At 41.3% G+C, this 21,385-nt stretch overlaps 1 protein-coding gene across 1 annotated transcript in view; it reads left to right on the top strand.

Annotated features, from left to right (window-relative positions):
* Positions 1 to 21,385, top strand: part of snd1 (staphylococcal nuclease and tudor domain containing 1) — a 179,761-nt gene that overhangs the window by 107,273 nt on the left and 51,103 nt on the right. The window contains exon 17 of the mRNA XM_085386845.1: positions 7,407 to 7,595. Coding sequence (XP_085242971.1) covers positions 7,407 to 7,595 — 189 coding nt within the window. The remainder of the gene's footprint in view (positions 1 to 7,406; positions 7,596 to 21,385) is intronic.

Here is a 21,385-nt window from a genome sequence, read left to right as displayed (position 1 = left end):
TGAAGTTCTTGCACAGAAACAAGTCATTTATAGCTGTACAAACAAGCCCTTCCTTTTTTGATCCCTTTATACTACAGATATGTTTACATATTTAAACAATTAATAATACAGAATCGTTTTTCTGTCATGCTCCTCTTACCCATTTATCCTGACCCTGTGATCTGACAATTATTGAACTAACCTAGTTTGGAATTTGTTGGTGCCAGAGCTTTAGCTGTACAGTCAATAACCCACAGCCATAGGCATCCCACATCAGAAAATGTTTGTTGTTTTCAGGCTACCATTGTCTGTATTACAGCCGTGGATATGTTAAAAAATAATAAACAGAGTAAGTTTAGAAAAAATGTAGCCTATTAATATTTGCAGATATTAATAAAAGAACAGAAGTAACATCAATATGTTTCCGACATTTGATGGTTGGAGACCTATTTTACCCACTCTTCCTCTCATTACATTTTTTTTTATGAAGTGTGGACTACATAAATCATCACTTTGGTCACTCACCTGTGTTTGAAATTGGCTGATGTTCTTTCCATGTGACGATTTTTTTTTTTTTTTTTTTTTTAAATTATAGGCCCCCGTTAACAAAGTATTTAGATCTCTGCCTGATCGGTGCCATTAAGCAATCAATAGTGGTTTGTTTAATTCATTCATTTATTCTTGTCTGTCTTTCTTGCTCTCTCTCTCTCTCTTTCTCTCTCTCTGGCTGTCGTTCTTTTAAAGGTGATCTATATTTATAGATTTCTCCTGGAACCAGTTAGCTTTTTCCTCTCCTGATTCCACCACAGTAACCTGCTAACATACATAACCTGTTTTAAACTCAGGGAACCTTTGTTTTCACCAGTGGATAGGTTTTAAACACTAAAAAGAGGTGTCTTTTCTTAAAATTGCCTCATTTATCTGTAAAGAACTGTAGTAGGATTGCCTGCCAATAAAAAAAAAAAAAAAAAAAAGAATTTAATTTGAGGGTTTTGCAAATTCCCCTGTTTCCCAGGCATGCTGTGTTACTGTTTCCCATTAACAGCAGTTTATGGACCTCCATTACTGTACTAACAGTAATGGACTAAGGAATAATTTTTTACAGGTCGACGGTGGCCACAACACTAGAGACATGATGCTAGCACATCCTAGCACGTTTACAGCTTATCCACACTAAAATACTAATCCCAGGTGTCTCATACTTACTTGCGCTCGCACATGTTAAAGTTCCCTTTTACATGCTGTTGCTTTAGTAAGTAATCACAACTATAAAACATATTATGTATAATTTAACTTAGTAGCAGCTTTTTCATTATTTGTCGACAGCTGGGTTCAGTTAGCAGTTTTGATAAATGACCTGCTCAAACTGTATACCTTTATGAAACTTTAATTGAGGTGTAAATCTGAACAAATTTCTGTGTGTATGTCTGGCTTGGCCGTGCACATGTGCCATATAAGCTCCTTGTGCCCTCTTAGAAAAATGATCAATATAAGCGGGAATGCGTGGGGAATTATTGAGAGATGATGGACTTTTGTTGGATTGGGGTGCTCTACCCACAAATGGAGTCTTCACGCAAGAGTGGGCTCGGAGCACTGAAGCTGACCAATTCAAAGCTTGGCTTTTTCTCCTTAAATCCTCATGTGTCCATGAAAAGGACAGTTTGTCCTTTTCATGTGACATTCATGACTCTGAATTAAGTGTCTGAAGGCTGTGATTTCTTTTAAGTGAATAGGGAAGGTTTGGAATATGAAATAAGGTATAGGGATTATCTGATTACTCCTTTCCCCCCCTGCCCACTTTGCACCTCAATGTAGGGCTTAGGACAACTCATTGCTCTAAGAAGGTTTGATGTTTTTGCCCCTGCACACAAAGGAGAACACACATACGTGCGCATTACACACCTCCACATCACTTCTTCAATCTTCACCAAGGCTCAGTTTGATAGATGGCTTATTCTGCTGGATGAGCAAAGGGTATGTGGGAGTGACTTAAGCGTTCCTTTTTGTTTCTAACACAGATTCTATCCATTTGCTTGCCTCATTCTTTATGAGTCAAGGTCACGAGGGACATTAAAAGATATGTGGACAAAAAGTGATGCTATTAATCAACGTTACAGTAGAATTGCTACTTAAGAACTATTGATTGTTTTTTGTTTTTTCTCTGGTTGGTTGTTTTTTTTTTTTTAACTCCCCCCCCCCCACCCCCCACCCCCCCAATGAATATATTTTATAGATACAGACACTCAGAGACTTGAGTCTGCAGCTAAGTGGTAGAGTACTACCACTATAAAAGCAACCACCTTCTAGTGGCTCAATGAAAATAAAGAAAGACATTCCTAAATGTCTGCCAGTTTGGTTTTCCGGTGTTCTGTGCATTACAGAGCCCTCTTTGATAAACAGACTTTTTGACTCATTTTCCTCTCTGGCAGCCGCTCACACACAGCAGCGGCGGCCTAGAGTACACTCTGAACATACACTATATTTGTTAGTGACAAAGCCTCGGGCTTTAAACTTTTATGACCAAAACTGGTAATTTCACTCATAAATGTAAATCTCTATGGTGATAACTGTGATCTCAGTAATTGGATCATGCACTAAAACTGAGATGTAAGTTGTGACAGAGCTGCTGTCAGTGATGATTGAAAGCTCTGATTAGTAGATTATTCTCTTGTGTGCCTTGCATAAATGCCTACAGGAAGCTGTTTTGGATGCATAGCACATAATGCATTGCTAAAACAAGCTTTTTACCCGCCACGTTCGACCTCATAGGGTCTAAAACGGCTCACAGAGAAATGGGCACACCCTGTTCTCTGTACCTTGTGCTTATTTAGCCACTGGCGTTTTTCCCTCCAGGTGTTTAAAACATCTTTTGTTTGGATCCCTTTGCATGCCAGGTTTTACACTGCCAGCCCACTGTATTCCTTCATTTTCTTTTTAGTGTGGGTTTGGCCCTGACATGATGTGTCACCAACTGCGGTTTAGTTTTGTTGTTTTTTTTCTCCTCACTTTCAAACAGCTAAGTGAATTCAATCTTCTGCAGTTTTAAAACATGCCCTTGGGCCATGGTTTCACTTCAGTTGTACCAAATGGCTTTGTGTTTTGTACTGGTCAACGAGTGCACATGTGTATTTACTTGCACACGCGCACACACACACACACACACACACACACACACACGCTTAGCTTTGTGCGTATGCGTAGTTTGCTTTTTCTTTTCTGTCCACTGTGTCGACACAATCCCAGCGTTTATGAGATTACCAGAGCCCATTTGTGTTCCGACGGGAGCCATCTTGGCTCAGATGAGGCCTCCGCTGGGAACCATCTGGGCTCTACTCAAAGCAGTTTCCACTCCGCCTCCCCTGTCCTCTGCACATTGTGACCAAAGCTATTTACTTTGAAGGAAAGAAGAACTTTGAATTCTGTCTGTGTCTTTGTGAAACTCTTGATGCTTTAGATCTGCCTGGTGAAATGTCAGTTCAGTTTTACATATGCTTTCATGTTTTTGTGGTCACTCAATATACGCATTTGTTGTTTATTTTGACTTCAGTCAGGGAATAACATTCTTAATAATCATTTTCTATTGATTGACTAATTAAAGTTGAACTGTCCGGGTATAGTCCTTTTGATTATGACAGGCTGGCGTGTGTGATTGTAGCCTGCTGTCTTTGCTGGTGCTTTCCATTCAGCTCATGTATCCTGTAATATTACTGACATTTCTCAGTAGGTCTGTTTGGTGGTTATTAATGCTGTGTGCTGTTACAGCATCCCTGTAGGCAAAGACAAGAGTCATCTTGTCGTCATCAGCTCAGGCAGGCTCATTTTCTTTGCATAAGGTTGGCAGTATGTGGTAAATGAAGTTTCCCATGTAAGTGGTCCAGGAAAGCACACAGACGAATTTGTTGTTGTGACTGAAAAAGTGTTTTCTTAGGATCACTTTGTTTTCCTTTTGCTTTTTTTTTTTTTTTTAACATCAGTTCTCGTTATAGATGGTTGATCCGACTTACTCGACTGCGTATTTTCTCCTCACGTTGGTGATATTCATCACATTTAATAGTTTCTACACGGCCTGGAGAATTATATTTTCCTCCAAAATATGATAATTAGAGAATAATTGTGGATTATGATTCTCTGAGGCAATAGAACATTCCAGTGTATAATTCCCCCCGTGGAAATATTATTCCATCTATTAGTGTGCCTGTCTTTATAGCTCAGATCGAGATATTTTTTTTCATAACTGAATGTTTGCTAGAATCTCCTGCCAAGTAAAGGACCGGTCAGAGTTAAAGAAAAATGGGTAGCCAAAAGGCTTTCATTCATTCTGTTGAGCACACTAGAGTTGCCCTAGTATCTCCTGGTTTGTGCTTTTTGGTTTTTTTTGCCCCCCACAGCGAGCATAAACACTTTTTGCTTTGGAGCTTTGCGTGCTCCGATCATAACTTCTAGACAACTTCTAGTCGAGTTTCTATTTTTCCTTCAAATTGGATTTTTTCCCAGCTATGAGTGTTGCTTTTAGTTGTCAGCATTGTTTTATTTTTGTTTTTGCATTTGCTGCGTTAATGGAAGCTGGTAACAGTTAAGTTGGCTCTTTTCTTCCAGCACTCGCCCACTTCCCCATTTGACATTTGGATACTCGGAGGACCGGTGCTGCTCTTATAGCCTAGTTATGTAACTGCTTCTCCACTTAGAGGAGGAAAAAAAAAGATAAAATGGGGTTAGTATCTGAGATGGCAGCGAGGAAGACAGAAAGACAGTAATGAAGATTTTACAGAGGCGGATGAGGTACGAGTGAATTTAGACTCCATTGCTGTCCTGGGAGGGCAGGCCAATGTTTTAGCTGCTTGTTTTACATGTTAAAAACAAGTACTGCTGTGTTTTTATTAGTTGGTAGGAAACAGGTTGTTTTCTGTAAATATGAAATTGTTCAGCATAGTTTGCCAAGTTTGAAAACAAGAGCCTCATTGATATGCCACTGTACCAAGTAGAGATGGACCGATCCGATATTACGTATCGGTATCGGTCCGATACTGACCTAAATTACTGGATCGGATATCGGAGAAAAATAAAAAATGTAATCCGATCCATTAAATATCACGAAAGCACCTCACAAAACTTGCAACACGCCGTAACTCACCTCAGAACGTTAGCACGTCGGAGCAGTATGCATCACGTGATAGAGCGGCTGTGGCATGCGGGACCTGTCGGTGGTCTGGATAGCATGTGGAGCTTTGCTACCAACCCGGCATTTCATCTCCGACAAAGTTATCCCCGAGAGAAGTAAAGCAAGTGTGTAAGTCCATCTCTGAATGTTTGTAAAGCATTCCTGCGTTAAGCTTAACAAGCGATATATGGAGCGACTGCCTCTCCTGCTGCTACTTCAATCATGAAACTGCTTAATGATCAGTTGATCGGCTTTTCTGTCGCGAGTCCGTCTCTCTTGTTTGTTTTTGGCCCACTTTGCACCAGAAAGAGTAAACCAGCGGCTGAACAACAGCAGCACGTTTAAGCTTGATAAGCTGTTGTTAGAATTTATTTAATATTACTTTCTACTCGAGGATCTTTTTCTACGTAGCTGACGGCTGTAACTGTGCAGGGGCGGATCTAGCAAAGTTTAGCCAGGGGGGCCGATAGGGCATTAACAGGGAAAAGGGGGCACAAAGACATACTTTTCTTTCTTATTCTCATTTAAAATGTCTAGCTTTTAATAAATAATTATCTGACACACAAAGTTTTAATTTGATGTAAAATGAATAGAAGTCAATTACTGTATATAGTGACTATTAAGTCTAATATATATACCCTAGTAAGCTATAGTACTTTTTCCTTTGGGAAGGTACCATCTGTGCAGTCTGCAATTTTGTTGAAGAAAGATGTTGAATCTATTTAATATTTCTTGAAAAATAATTGGTCCAAAGACATGCAGCTTGTGGGGATAGGTTAATTGGATAATCCAAATTGTCACTAGGTGTGAATGTGCGAATGAATGTGAGTGTGAATGGTTGTCTGTCCCTGTGTGTTAGCCCTGTGACAGACTGGCGACCTGTCCAGGGTGTACCCCGCCTCTCGCCCTATGACAGCTGGGATAGGCTCCAGCGCCCCCCGCGACCCTGAAAAAGGATAAGCGGAAGCGAATGGATGGATGGATGGATGGATGAAAAATAATTGATTTCTGTGCATTTTTTTTTCACACTGCATCAAATTAAGGTTGATTACGTCGATTATATCTGCCGATATCGGTATCGGCAGATATCCAAATTTATGATATCGGTATCGGACATAAAAAAGTGGTATCGTGCCATCTCTAGTACCAAGTGGTGTTACATTACATTATATCGCTTTTGAACAAACCCTTGATGAAAACGCTTTATCCAAATATAACTGGATCCAGAAAGTGGAAATATGTGTCCCACTGTTATATGAATGCTTGTCAATTTTATGCTTAATAAAAGAACAGATTATACATTCAGTAATAAAAGCTTCTTTTTTTAACTTCAGCTGAGAACAAGGCAGAGCAATTTACAAACTTAATTCCCCTCAGATTTCCCTTGTGAGTGCAGGGCTAAGCAGTCCAAGTCTTAATCGCTTGACTACGTCCTATCTCCTCAGCACACCTGCCCTCTCACTTTCTCGCTGACTTTAGGCTTTAGAGTAAAGAAAAATGCTATTGATTTTTTTTTTTGTCCTTTTTCTTTCGCCTCCTGGTCGTCCATCATTTATGAAACAAAAAGTAATGAATAGATAATTAGCCTGAATAGGCAGAATTTGGTTATAGTCCATCACGGGCAATGTTGTGAAATCTTTCCTACTTTGTCAGCAGGGTTAGCTAATTTGGGTGCCCTCATTTGTTTACTTAAGGGAATGGCAACTTAGCTGTCACTAATTGAAAATGATTTGCGTTGTTTAAAAAAAAAATAGGATGAAGAAATGTGGGCTCTTAATTAAGGTTGAAGTGCATATGCAACACTAATTTAAAGCCTCTAATAGCCTCCACTGTTTGTGCAGGCCAATCACAGGCCCAGTGATTTCTAAATAGACACGTTATTGAAAGCTGACAGTCATGCTTAATTGAAAATGTCAAACACTCAAGTTATTCTGAAAGTGTACTTAGACGAGCAGTCGCTGCTGGTGCGGGCGGGGCTTTCTCTGGTTATAAAAGTACTGACCAAGACCAGATTCATTGGGAAGTCCACAACAGTGGAATGAAACAGGATCTGCATATGTGTGTGTGTGTGGTACTGAATCAATAGAAAGCTCACAGGTCTTCATTCATGTTTCTATTTAAGAACAGTGATGTCTCCTCAGGGGGACCCCCTTCCTCCTATTGCTGTAAACGAATCTCAAACTTAATCTTGATACAGAACATTAACTGAGCCTCTTTTCTTTCTCTTGTTCCTCCCTCCCTCCCCCCTTCTCCTCTTGTGGTTTTCCAGGTGGAAGTTGAAGTGGAAAGCATGGACAAAGCAGGGAACTTCATTGGCTGGCTGCACATTGAAGGTGTGAATCTGTCTGTGGCACTGGTAGAAAATGCTCTGTCCAAGGTGCACTTCACAGCGGAGCGCAGTGCCTACTACAAAACCCTGGTTGCAGCAGAGGAGGGGTGCCGACAGAGGAAAGAGAAGGTAGGTTTGATTTAAATGCTACAAGAGCTCTACTGCACAACCTACAAAACAATGAGTCCCAAATGGCATTAAACTGGCCCTCAAAAAGCTTTCAAATGTTAATTGCACAGTAAACTTCATTTAACCAAAGCTAGCTATCTTTAGGTTCAAAATTGCTGATGGAAGTAAATCTCAAGATGTCATCTGGCTTAGCAGCAGCATCAGTGCTTGATTTACTGGCTTTCCCATCTCTGAGCCATAGTGACTTAGGGTCTGCCTGCCTGTGGCCATATTGTCCTGTGTCCATGTGTGGGCTATTTCTTCCATCGCAGATCCAGCAGCTCTTTTTTCCGCCTTCAACATCAGTGCCAGTAATACATTTATTAGTAGAGGTGCTGTCTGGAGAAATGATAATCCTTCAGAAGTGAGTGGAGAAAAATAAAAAGCTTTTTGTTCAAATAATGCTGAGAAATTGCACTAAGTCACCCCGGTGGCAATATAAATGTGACTAAAGTGCATTAATAAGATGCAGTGCTAAAAGTTAAAGTTACAGTGTTCTGAAAATACTCCGTCTGCTTCTGCAAATAGCCACATATTTGCAGTTATCATTGAAGCTGTCTTTTCTCAGTGGGAAATCTGTGATGGATAGAGGCCTCTCTCACAGTGATCCTGATCTCGCCCTGCATTTTCATTATGGCTCCGCGACTCACCCCTGGCAGATACACGAGGTGCCCAGCCAGCTGTCATCATTGTCCTCTTTCTCTCTATCTGTGTAACTTATTTCTTTTGCTCATGCCTCTCCTCCTCTCGCTCTTCCACTTGCGTCCACCCATTTGGGTCCTTGAGGAGACACAAATGCATCTTCTCCCCATATAAATGTGATGTAGTGCCGGAGCCAAGAAGGGGTTGCGTTCTTTTTCCCCTCCTCTGAATCTATCATGTTCACAGTGAGTGTGTTCCTACTCTTGTGTCTTCCCTGCTCTCAGCTCTCCTCTTTTTCTTCCAATTACTCTCTGTCTAGGTCTTCCATTTCTCACAACTCTGAATAGAGTGGTGCGCAGGTGAACCTTTTGTCTGACATTTAAAAAAAAAAAAGAGGCAAAAAAAAGGAAAAACATCTTGCCAGTGATGTGAGCACACAGACGCTGCCATGTTAAATCTAACTGCAGCATGAAGGCGCATTCCTGACACCTCCGATAACAATTTCACTACCGGTTTCCAAACCCCCTTGCAGTGTTGAGACAGATTGACTTTCACCACAAGGTTTTGACTTGAGCTAACCTGAGCGCGGACAGGGCCGTGAGGAAAGGCAACAGAATGGGGCCTGAATTGACCAGACAGACGGTGATTATGTTTGATGTTAGTTTGCCAAAGGCACCGGTGGACAAATCAACCTCAGCCTGATTTGTTTGTGCATGTGTGTAGTGGAAAGTGTGTTGTGTTAGCAGGGCACGGGGCAGTTAGTTGTATTTGTGTGTGAATGCATACTATGCAACTTGAAGGCAGATAAGGTGGGACTTGTGTTCTAATTAACCCATAGAGACCATCTTGAGGGAAAAAAAAGCTAAGAGCATGCATTTTTTTCCCCGCCTTTCTTTCTCTTTTGAAGTTAAGGTGGTTGGTCTTTGTGTGTAGGCTGAGGCTCAGTATGGTAGCTTGTATCCCTTCCCATCACCCTCCCTCTTTTCCTCTTTTCTCATTGCCCTCTCTTTATTGTCCCTGCGGCAGTAGATATGGAAGACATCATTGGTACTGCTGCGTCAGGCGTCTCTCTGAGAAAACAAGGTTGTCATAATGAAGAGGGTCCCATGTGTGCGTGTATGCATGCACACACTCATTAAGAAAAGCGTCGGTGGTCCAGCAGGACATCGAGGGGGAGGGACTCAGGCTTGCTGCAGTAGCATCCTGAACCAAAACTGCTTAGTTCGAGTGACTTAAGCGAATATGAGATTTTGCTACAATGAGGCCAATGGGACAAAGTGATTGTCTTCTAAATGAAGCCTTCCAAAGGGTTTGGAGAAGACTCCTTTTCTCAGAGCTCAGCGCATTTTGATCTTGCACATCAGCATCTCTTGGAACAATATCTGGAGCAGTCCTGGGAGCAAATCCATCTCACACAACATGCAGAAGGCTTAAGTTGTAGACCTGGAATTGCTCCAAAGCCTGTTTCCCCATTACATTTATCTGTGCCTCGACTATTGTTTACATAAATCTCTAAAGTGTGTCCCCCTGTAAGAATGATCATCACGCTATCAGCACTAACATTCCTATAATTCAGTGAAAAAGACCGACCCAGGGACACAGTATAAACTTATCTTGTGGTGTTTTAACAATGATTTGATCGCTGCCAAGCCATGGTCACGCCCCCTCCTTAAATCTCCTCCGTGGTTTAACAAAGTAGTCTGGTGTATATTCAAAATCTCCTTTGGTTATAAAAACAAACTCTCGCTCAGCAGTCATCTGTGTAAACAAGACTCATTGCAAAGAGGGTGCATTTTGTCTTTGTAATAAGACAGATCTCTTTGCAGCTAGTCATATTATGTTCCACGACTATCTTTCTGCAGCTCAGAGAAATGAATTGTACAAAATGGTAGTTTGGCTCGGTGGATTGGTAACAGCAGAGTCTTTGACAGGGGAAATGTTGGCTGTAGCTTTCATTGAAGTTCCCTAAAGACTGAACAGGTGTGGGAGCTGGCTCGTCGATATGTAGTTGTGCCTCGGGACTTTCCGATTTCAGAAACAGAAAAATGAAATAAAATACTTAGAAATTAAGAGATGGGTTCACGAGAGGGGAAATCAATTTAGACTCCCAGAAGCTCTTGGCTGTGCTCTGCTAGTCAGAGCTCTTCGCAGATGTGCAGTGTTATTTTTTGTGTGTGTATTTATTTGTGAATATTCTATTAAGGCCTACCTTTAAGGCAACCAAGTAGCTATAAATTGGACGAGGACAGAAACATGTTCGTAATTGGAGTGGCCTCATTATGAAAAGATGAATCAACAATCGGTGCTCACAAAACAGAAGTGTGCTTTCTGTTGGGCAAGCGTTTTTTTCCCCCCCCTTTTCTTTGCTGCTATAATTACCCAACCTTGAAGGAGATTCATACACTCCGATGGCTCTCAGAGTGGGTAAAAGAAGATGGAAAAGAAAAGGCATGGAAAAAAGGGCAAAAGAGGATATGACAAACCCTGTTAAAGATATTTCATGTCATAGGAATCTTCTCCTTTCATCACTACCCGCCCCTTTCCTTCAGTCCTACTTGGCCCTCTTCACAGACCACTCTCCTTCTTTTAATCTCTTCTGTTTTCTCACATCCTTACCCTTCCTTCTGCTTTATTTTTCTCGTCTCTGTCCTTCAACTAATAATCAAATTCCAGTCATGCCCCTGGCATCTTTAGATGCTTTACAGTTTTTGGATCATGCGGGACAGTTCCTTGGCCTGGACTCTGTTCAGAATGAATCAGGACCTGCAGCAGTTGTACCCTTTTCGAAGGGGGGGGGGGGACCTTTGGAAACATAAACCCAGGATCTGGTGCTGCCGTTCCTAATACTTCACCCGTCCATCAACAGCATCCGTCAAAAGCACTTGAAGCGGCATCATTCTGACAGTGAGCCAGGTGACGTGTCCTTGGAGCAGCCTGATTGACGTACATAATCTTGTTTCAGCATTCTTTTCTTTTTTTCTTTTTTTACCCCAAGTGGTCCCCAGACTTGGAAGTCCAGCCGACTTAGCTGTCACTTTGCCAAAGGCCCTGTTCACAAGTATAGATTACCACATGACCCAGGTCATCCGTTTTTACTGTGCAAAGCAGATCACAGAACTCGAGTTTGCTGCTATTGGCTGACTAACATTGTTTGCATGTCTGATTATATTGGTACAGTGCAATTTTCTAGATCTTTATTTTGGTTCAGTTGCTTCTTGCTTACTCTGAAAGGTCAGTTGGTAGCTCACAGTGGAAGCCAAACATCTCAGTGTGCTTTTTTTATGAGTTGTTTTTTTTCTCCTGTTTTCAAAGACGGTGCAAAAACCTGTCCCTGTCTTGCTTTCTAAGCTGTGTCTTCTCTGCAGTCAGCACATCACACACCTGGCTAAACAGGAACACACTGTGGATGAATCAAGATAATTGGGCTTTTAGCAAAGCTAATTAGCTTTTGTCCCTGAGTTCATGCTGTAGGAAGTTTACCTCTAGTTGGCTGAATTCACTCAAAGGATTTATATGGTTAGCGTTCTCTCGTTTGTTTGCATAAAATTCTAGATGTTGTTGTATATTTCCCCTTCAGTGAAATTAGATAAAATGTGTGCATTTAAAAAAAAAAAAATTGCTGTAGTGTGAAGGATTTTTTATCACCTATGTACCATAATAATTCTCAGTCTTCTGTTAATAATCTACATAAAATTTCATACTGCCGTCTTTGTTTGGTTTCCATGGATGACAGTCCCTATTCTATTAATACCACGCTCAGTGCTTTCTTAAGCCCTGAAGCCACTGAAATCCTTCCAGGGTTGAATTTTTTTTTATTTCCTCTATCCTTTCACATTTTCTCGGCCTCTCATAGTGAAATAACCTATGGCAGCCACCAGGCAATATAATGGAAAAACGCTGGGGATTAACATTAAAGTAAGGTCATCTGTAGAGTCTTGAAGTGAAATAAATTTGGTTCTTTCTATGACTGACTCTAAAATTGTTTCTCAAATTTGGGTCTTTTTTTTTTTTTGCCAAATCCCTTTGCTGCTCTCGCAAATTATTTCCTCTTAACTTGAGCCATTTTTGGTCCGAGTCCCTGGCTGTCATGTCTCTGCAAAGAGAGTTTTTGGCTAATGTGAAATAATTAGTGCCGTTACATTCCTCTCACAAGTTGCATTAGAGTGTGTAAAGAATTAAAATATAATGGCATTTGGAGGCACATGGAATGATTGCACAACTGTATTACCGTTCCAGGCATACCTCTCGAATATCTCTCCAATGTATTGCTTACTGCTGTCATTGTTGCCTTGTGATTTAACAAATGAAGGCTGTGTGGCGTCGAGACGGGAACAATGACCATGACATGGGCAATCACAGAAAGTGATACTTCCTTAATGACTGGGCTCGACACCTGTCCAGACCACTTGAGAGGGAACGAGAATGGCAGCCGAGGAAACTGCTTCTCGGGCCTGGTTAGAAATGACATACCTGTGTTTCAGGGAAGTCATTCTTACCGGGCTGATGTTTTAAGTTTTTCTCGCCACTTTTTTTGAGTCTCTTCTTTTTAATTATGTTAAAATCCATACTCTTTGTTGTCTCGGTGGATGGAATTTTCTTCTTTTCTAAATGTCTCCTGTAATCCCACAAAGGTTTGTTTTATTAAAGATTATACCTGAAGACTTTAGTTCGTACCATATGGATTTGCATTTCTTCTTCTCTGATTTCTTGTCTTCTTTGTGTGCAGTATACTTTGTGCCTCGAGACTGCGATATGATAATGAAATAATTTAAAATCTTTACTTATGTAGCGCTGTGTAATATATCTTTGCAGCTTGTGGGATATGGTGAAGGTCATGAGCGCTTACAGCTTGTTTGCATTTCCTCGGCTGCTTTTAGAACGATTTCAGAAGAGTCCATTACGAGAATTTCAATGGGTGAACTTGAATGATAGGCACTTTGTCTGGTCGTATGCCGCAAATGCCAGAAAACATCCTCATCTTAATTTGAGACATTTTTACCTCAGGCAGTGTTGGTTACGAGGCAGTTACACCCCCCCCCCCCCCCCCCCCCCCCCCCCCCCCTCTTTTTATTGTTTCTGCTTTTTTTTAAACTCTATTTAAAGGCCTCAGATTTATACTAAAGACTTTGAGGAACGCATTGTATACAATGTGCAGCTCATGCATAATGCAGGTGTTTAAAGACCTGCGTGAGCACCCAGACATGTTATGTACCAGTAAATCACAGAGGCGAACAGTACATTTTCAATCTGCAGTGCTGTTTGAATGTGAGCATGGGATGTCGCGTACAAGCAATCAGAATGCAGGGATTTACAAATCATTTAAAATCTATATACAGTTGCCTGGTGAGTATTGTTTTCTATTTATATGATACATGAAGCAATGTACAGAGGCTCTTTTAATCACCCCCAAAAATAAAATAAAAAATAATGGAAAAATGAAAGGGGGGGGGGAAGTGGTGACATCGCAATGATAGAGGGCCAGGAAACCATTATGTCACAGGCAATTTGCATTTTTTTTGCTCTTTAAGAGATGAGTAGCTAAAACTGTGCCAAAAGTCACAGTGCATCATCTCACCCGTGGGCAAACTATCGATGCAAGTCTAGCTTGTGCTGGTAATATATCGTCCACAGAATTAGAAAGTCCAGCACAACAGCGCTCCCTTGTCCGATAACTGCTATACCCCAAGGACCCTGCTTCCCTCACCATCACGTCCGTTGCTTGGAACACAGTGTCATAGCTGCAAGTAGCAATGACCAAGTTAGTACAGTTTGATGACTCATGGTGCAGCAGTCCTCAGCCTACTGTGGGCAAATCACCTTTTGTGTCTTCATTCAGGAAATCAGATGTGTTTTGTGCTCCATTCACAAAAGGTGTTCATGTTTATTATACACCACAATGTATCTGTACTAAAAACTAACCAAGTGTGTGCTTGGATAATAACTGGAATCATATAAACAGGCCTCAGAGCAGGGGTGTCAAACCCCCTTTTAGTTCATGGTCCACTTGCAGCCTAATTTGATCTTAAGTAGACCAGACCAGTAAAACTATTTTCTAATTTATAAAACTCAAGATAAACAGGCTGAGATATTTCTTTTGGAAAGGGAAAACATCTCAGTGTTTTCGCATTACAAAGAAATCCTGCTGTAATCAGTCAAAGAAGCCGTCATCACTGCTTCCTGGGATTAACCACTCTCTAAGAAATAAATCTGTAAAACTACATTTAAAAGTACTGGCAGCTCATTACTGTGAATTTGTGCCATAATTTAAAAATGTAGAGTGAGTGGTGCGGGAGGCAAACTTGTGATGTTTAATGCTTTTAATTAAAACTTATTTATTTGTATTATGTTATCAATTTCTTTGGTGTAGTGTGGGTGATGTGTTTATCTGTAGGAAGGCTGTAAAACCTACAATTATTCAGACCACTGATTCAAATAGAAGTAACTGTTTAGACTCTTGTGATGTGATTCGTTTTTAAGGTCAGAGTACTGTGGAAAAATCCAGTATTTGCACTTTACTCTTAGAAGTTTCACATTTCAGGTGGGCTAGATTGGATCCTGTGGTGATCTTGTTCTGGACCCCGAGCTATTAGTTTGACATCTCTGTGTTAGTTTGCATAAATCTAACTGAGCACTAAAAAATGTGTTTGTAATAAGTCAAGTCAAAGTTAATTTTATAGCATGTTTTAAACAACCTCTGTCGGCAGATTCTTAACTATATACTGTACTCAACTGTAATAAGTGTTTTATGTTAATTACTTATTATATCATTTCACATACTGGAAATGATTGGGCAGTATAGAAGCAAACTGAAGGTTGAAGGCTTTGGTGGCATGTGTGAAAGGACAGTAAGATCACAGCAGGGGGGACATCATTCCCTGCAGGGTGGTTACTATGGGAGTAGTGACCCATTTGAGACCTCCCATCTTTGGATAAGATGGAGCGAACCTTGCATTCTATTATCTACTACAGATTCCCAGGCATCCGTCTCTGTCTGCATTGTGCCTTCACATTCATACGTGCACAATGTGTGCAGATGTGCGTTTTGAATGTGACTGCATACCATTTCCTTTTTGTTTGTTTACTACTGTAAGCCAGTGTGTATGCCCGTGTGAGTGCACGGCTGCCTTCATCCTCCCTCTCCGCACTATACGCACAAAATGAACCACCTACCACACAAAAGCAAAGAGCTGACAGAGCCTTTTTTTTTTTCTTTCTTTCTTTCTTTTTTTTTGTATAGCTAAGAGATTACATAATATGATTGAGTGTGCTGTGTACACATCTGCACACATACACACAAACTTTGTTGCAGATGGAGGGAGGTGCCACACGTGCACGCACCATACTCTCACCGTCTCTTTCCTGCTTAGTCAAACACACTTTGAGCCCGTGCAGACAGACGGTGCACGCACAGATGTACACATGCACGCTCTCTCCGGAGACACCACCCCCACTTTAGTCGGCAAGCTGGACCCTCGGTGCCCTGAGGCAGAGACAGACAGACAGAAGAAGAGATCAGTGGACCCAGTGATGTGTGTGTTATTTACACCCCAACTCCCAGTTTTCTCTCTCTCTCTCTCTCTAACTCTCTTTCTCATTTTCCCGGTCTTCATCTTCCTTTTCCCCAATTCAAAGCTGCAAATTCAGCACTCTGTCAGCTCTGCTCGCAGTCTTGTGAAATCACATACTAACATTCTTTCCATCTTTATTTGCTTCATTCTCCATTTGACACAAAGGCTGCACCCCGTGCTCACATTCTTCTTTTTCTTCTTTTTTTTTCCCTCGCGTTTTTTTTAATGAGCAAGAAGCTACCCCAGTGACATCTGAGCAGTCCCACCTTCTGCTTGGCGAATTATATATTTACGTGAGTTGCAGGATAACACGCAGTCTTTGAAAATGTCATCTGAAAAATGCATCCAGGACATCAGGCCAATCCTAAGGAGCCCACACCCTCATATGAAATATTCTACTTGATGAAGCATATAAACAGGAAGTGGGCCTTTTTTGTTTCGCACAACATTTTCTATGTGTATTTGTGCAACTGTGTTCCAGCAGCCTGCACGTGATTTCATTAGTTTGCATCTTTTCTTCAACTGTGTTCGTGATGATTATTTTGCATGTAATCCTATACATTTGTTTATGTACGTCTGTCTCTGTGTCATTGGCCACACGATTTCTTTCTCCAGTCATGCACAAGATACTTATGCCCTCCTAGCGGAGGACCTCGCAGGCAGGTTTGCGGCTCCCTCTGCTTCATCAGTGTAGAAATGACTCAGGCGCCCAGCCTCCCATCACTTCGCTCTAGTCTTAGGATGAAGGTTTGAGGCCATGAGATCACAGAGGGTTGCTCAAAAGGGAGAGTGGAGGTGATGCACTGACAGAGAGCATAACATGATATGACACAGTGCGTTGCATTATGGCTGATTAACACATGCTCAGCTCTGTCACCCGCAATAGAAAAACACAAAGGTCTACCCATCTGCCTCTCTGCACTCTCCCTGCCTCTTATATCTTGGGGCTTCCCTTCTTTTTTTCCCCTCTCCTTTGCCCCAGTTACTCCGCCATCTTTGCTGATTAAAGTAAGTGTGAAGGACATGCACTGACTTCAGTTGGGCTACTGAATTATTTGCTGTCTTTTTTTTTTGGGGGGGGGGGGGGTTAGTCCCTCCTGGGACACTGTAAGGAGACACTTTTCCACTTGATTTGCCGAGCACTACTTGTGGCTGACTGCCTTCTACCTTCACCAGAATGAGTGCATGCAATAAGAGCAATGAGCCTTGAATTTTAACGCAGACATATTTGACCTTAGACTGGAGAGCATTGATTGGTCAGTTGCAGCAGAGGTTCTTCCTTTGTGCTTAATGCAGTATTATGAGTGTTTCCTTAACTGTTACGCATTTACTTCAAACTACCCGTGTGTAAAACTATGCCTTTTTATAGAACCCTTTAAATGTCTTCTTTGAGAAACTTTAGGCTTTAAATACTTTGAATAGTTTAGAGGACTGGATTCAGTTAGATGATAACCGAAGTGAGCATGGATTTGCTGTGCCTTGTACAAACCACTCTTATCGTGTTTTTTGATAATGCCATTCGTTTGAACGTCCATTAGCAGCACTGGCATTTTCTCCGTAGATGACTGACATTTATGTATTTTTGGGAGTCATCAGGCAGATTAATCAGAAAGATTTACGCTGCACATTTTTTTGCCCCGCTTCAGGTGTCCTCTCTAATCGTCCTTATTTAATCAGGAAAAAGAGCAAAACAGGGTGGGCTATTTACGATCGCACTAAAAATAAGACATGCAAGTAATAGTCATTTACACACACTTTGACATTTTTTAGGGCCCCTGCTCGCAGCCACACTTAACTCTATTTACTATGGGTCGGCAGAGAAACACCCCTCCCTTACGTTTCCCCCCGCCTGCCTCTCTGCTTCCCTTGCTTTTTTCTGTTGTCTAATGAAATGCTAAATATTTGTTTCTTGAGGGTAGCATTTAAATGCTGGTCCTGCGCTGGTTGGGATCTGCATATCCTGTTCCACTTAATGAGTTCCAGTTATATTAGTTTCCAAGCATTAAGATGAGACTTTTTGACATTTCCCTGCTGGCCTTGTTGTCACACAAACAGGTTATGACATGTACTTGTCCCCTTTGACACCTCTGACTTGCTGAATTTGCATTTCTATTTACACATATTAGCCACAACAAGAACACCTGCCTAAATACTTCCCTTGTTCCACCAGAGGAGTTCTTGCCCGTCCTGTCGTGTCTTGCAGGAGGCAGATCCTTCTGGGTATGTGAGTTGTGCTGGTTTCAGTGCACTCCACAGATGTTTGATAAGTTGGGGATCTGGGGAGTTTGGGGTCAGGGTCAGTGCCTTGAGCTCTTTCTTTTTCCTTAGCTGTTTTTGTGTCAGAGGTTCACACAAATGCTAGGACTAGGGTTTTGCAGCAAAACATTGCAATGTAATAAGAATATCGGTGTTATACGTGTTGCTTGTCGGTATTTTCGATGTTGTGGCTGATCAGTGTTTGATTACTGCGTTGCTGCTGTTGTCATGCCAATATGCAAAGTGTTCCTTTAGCATCTTCTCGGATGAGACGGATCAGAGCCGTCTTTGTTTTGTTTTTTTCAGCCACAAATGGAGAGAAGCAGCTTACTGTATAGCCGCTGTGGAAGCAAACGCCTCATCAGTTCTCCTTATTACCTGCACACAGACACGGAGTCCTCTACACATTGGCATACTCCCCTTGGTTGAGCAGCCAATTCTGTTCCTAAATGAATTTGCTTATTCTTTTTCTCCATTTGCCTCATGACCGCCTCCCCAGTTCTATATTTCTCTCACTTTATCCCCCTCTTCTACTCCTTTTCTGTTGCACTGATTCATTTCCAGCGACAACAGCACAGCTGATTTTACTGTCAATTTCTGAGCCTGTCTTTGTGACCAAATATGGTCTTACAGGCACCTACTTTACTGGGAATTACTGCTCTTTTGGCATTTGCTTAATGCAGTACAGTCAGTACTGTGCAAGATGACCAGAAAACTTTTCAGGTGTGTAACTGAGATCAAAGGAGTTGGAAGAACTCACTGGCTTTGCAGCTAACGTGTTCCGCTCACAGTACAGTCTGTAGTTTCCTCTTGCCTCAGTGCCTACACACTATCATCCCCATCTTTCTCATCTTTAATTCAACCTGTTTGTCTTTGACTTCCTTCTTCCCCTTTTGACTTTTTGCAATCTAGGCTCTGAATTAGATATCTTATTTGTCATTTCTCCCTTACTTTACCCGTACTCTAACAAAGTACATTATTACTATTATTTTTAATTGATTTAATTTCTTGATGTGTGATGATTTCTAACAATATTATTTTGGATCCCTACACTTCCCAGGTTACAGTTTCTCTAACTGCCATTGTATGTTGACTTCCTGTATGTTTTGTCACTTGTGCTGTATCAGTACAGGGCCAATTTGAGCTACATTTCTGCCGCTACCAGCTCTAAGACTGTCTGAATGAATACTGATTGTCATTGTGCAACCAATTATAGGAAGGGAAGTTGAAGGTTATCAGACCAGGTATTGTGTGCATTTTGCTCTCATCAGTGGCTTCAGATTGACTCCTAACATAATCGTTCCGTTGCTCTCGCCTTTCATAAATTTTTGTAGTCATTATTTCTCTGCACCCTCTTTTCTGTCACTTGTGAGCAACTTTTTTTTAAACCCATGTGTTACATTTTTGATAGACCCATCCATGTCACCACCATAATTATTCAAATGACTGTCAAGAGCATGAATGTTGCCATATTTTCTATGCATTTACACGTAGTTATTCTTTGACTGACCCTTAGGGGCATGACTGGCATATTATGCTTCATCAGTTAAACTAGGCGTGGGATTGGAGCGTGTGCAAGGTGCCTGAAATAACTTTATTCCCACCTTGCTTTGCTGCCTGATTTTACAGACTTGACACCTTTTTTTTTTTTTTTTTGAGACCCAGGTTGGAAATAATTTTTGATTCATTCCAGGACATTCTTTTTAATTATTATAATTCTCAGTAGTCTTCCTTTGTAATTTAGGCCTGTCCACTTCTACTGTGTTCAGAATCCTTGCTTGCCAGCCTGCAGGAAAACCCCTCTAAATCTAGAGAATGGGAACACTCTGCTAGTTTTGGGAGTGAGTTTTTGTGCATTTTACGGACCCGCTGTTTGTGTGTGTGTGTGTGTGTGTGTGTGTGTGTGTGTGTGTGTGTGTGTGTGTGTGTGTGTGTGTGTGTGTGTGTGTGTGTGTGTGTGTGTGTGTGTGTGTGTGTGTGTGTTTTTTTCCTTCTCTCCTCTCTTGCCTTAGGGAGAGACTGTTACATAAACAGGCTCTTGTCATCCCCACATTTTGATTCCCGCTGTTGTACCAGCCTCTTTTCATACTGCATTTTTCTCTCTCTCTCCCGTTTTCAATTATTTACTGACTTTTCACCATATGTCTCCACACACTATGTGTTTATTTCCTACTTCCTCAGTGTGCCAGTAAGGGTCACCCTGAAGCTCTTTGCATGGTTCAAAAGTATACTTGGAATTCAGACATACAGCTGCTGAGAAAGCGTACACTTTATATTACTGTAATATGGGAATGATCTCTGTAGCTTGAGCACAAACTGAGAAATGTTTCATGATGTTTTAAAATTGTATTTTGCTGCAGCCATGTCAGCTTTAGGTGTAGCATTTAGTTTTCCTGCCAAATTCTTCAAATGAACAGTTTTCTCCAAAAGAGCAGACAACGCACAGGATAGATTTTCAGCTGTTATGCACGGGCTTTGTTTATATTAGGCAAAAACCCTGTCGTGTAGTACAAGATAAAGTGTTTAGCAACCACTTTTTCATTCACTTAGTATTTTACTGGTGATGTGTTCTGCAAGCCATCAGGCCAAGCCACTCGGGTTCTTTTTCTCCACTGCTATAAATGCAGTCAAGGAATTTACAACAGAATCTATTTGACCAATCCCCTAATCACTAAGCGTTCCCGTTTAAAATGTGAGGAGATATGGGGGGGGGGGTCTGTGAATGTTGTGTATTATGCCTTTTTTACCACTTTGTCAGCTTGGAGATTTGCTCTGGCACGTGCAGATGACAATGCCTGCCATGGCGCTGCTGATAGAAGTGCTCATAATCTCACTTTTGTAAATGGAACATCAGATATTCAGGGGAACAACATCAGAACAGTTATTCAGAGACATTTACGTTTTTTACCTCTGATTTCACTCAAATCTGAATGTTATGCCCTTAATATCCTCCCCCTTTCAATTTATTTCTCTCCTGTCTAGTTCTTACTTCTCTTTTTGCTTTCCATTGCTGTTCCTCACCGCGCCGCCTTTCCGTCTCTACTCTACATTACTCCTGTTCCCTTATTTCTCACTAACAATGATCAGGATTCTTCTACAGAGAAAAACAGACTAGGGAGGATGTTGCCACCCTGTGTAAAGGCAGTTGTCATGGCAACACTTTGGCAATCCAGGACGGCCTAGCCTGTTAATTAAAAAGTTGATTAATTGTCTTTTAATTGCATACTTGTACACTGTAAAACCAAAGTAGTCCTTTTTCTTAATCACTCTATACTTGTCTTTCCT

Source organism: Rhamphochromis longiceps, linkage group LG17 (assembly GCF_057381845.1).
Source record: "Rhamphochromis longiceps isolate RC_006_pf linkage group LG17, R_longiceps_female_GT1.1, whole genome shotgun sequence".
Lineage (NCBI taxonomy): Eukaryota > Metazoa > Chordata > Actinopteri > Cichliformes > Cichlidae > Rhamphochromis > Rhamphochromis longiceps.
Note: the sequence above shows the minus strand (reverse complement) of the source record. Positions and strands in the feature narration are given on the sequence as shown.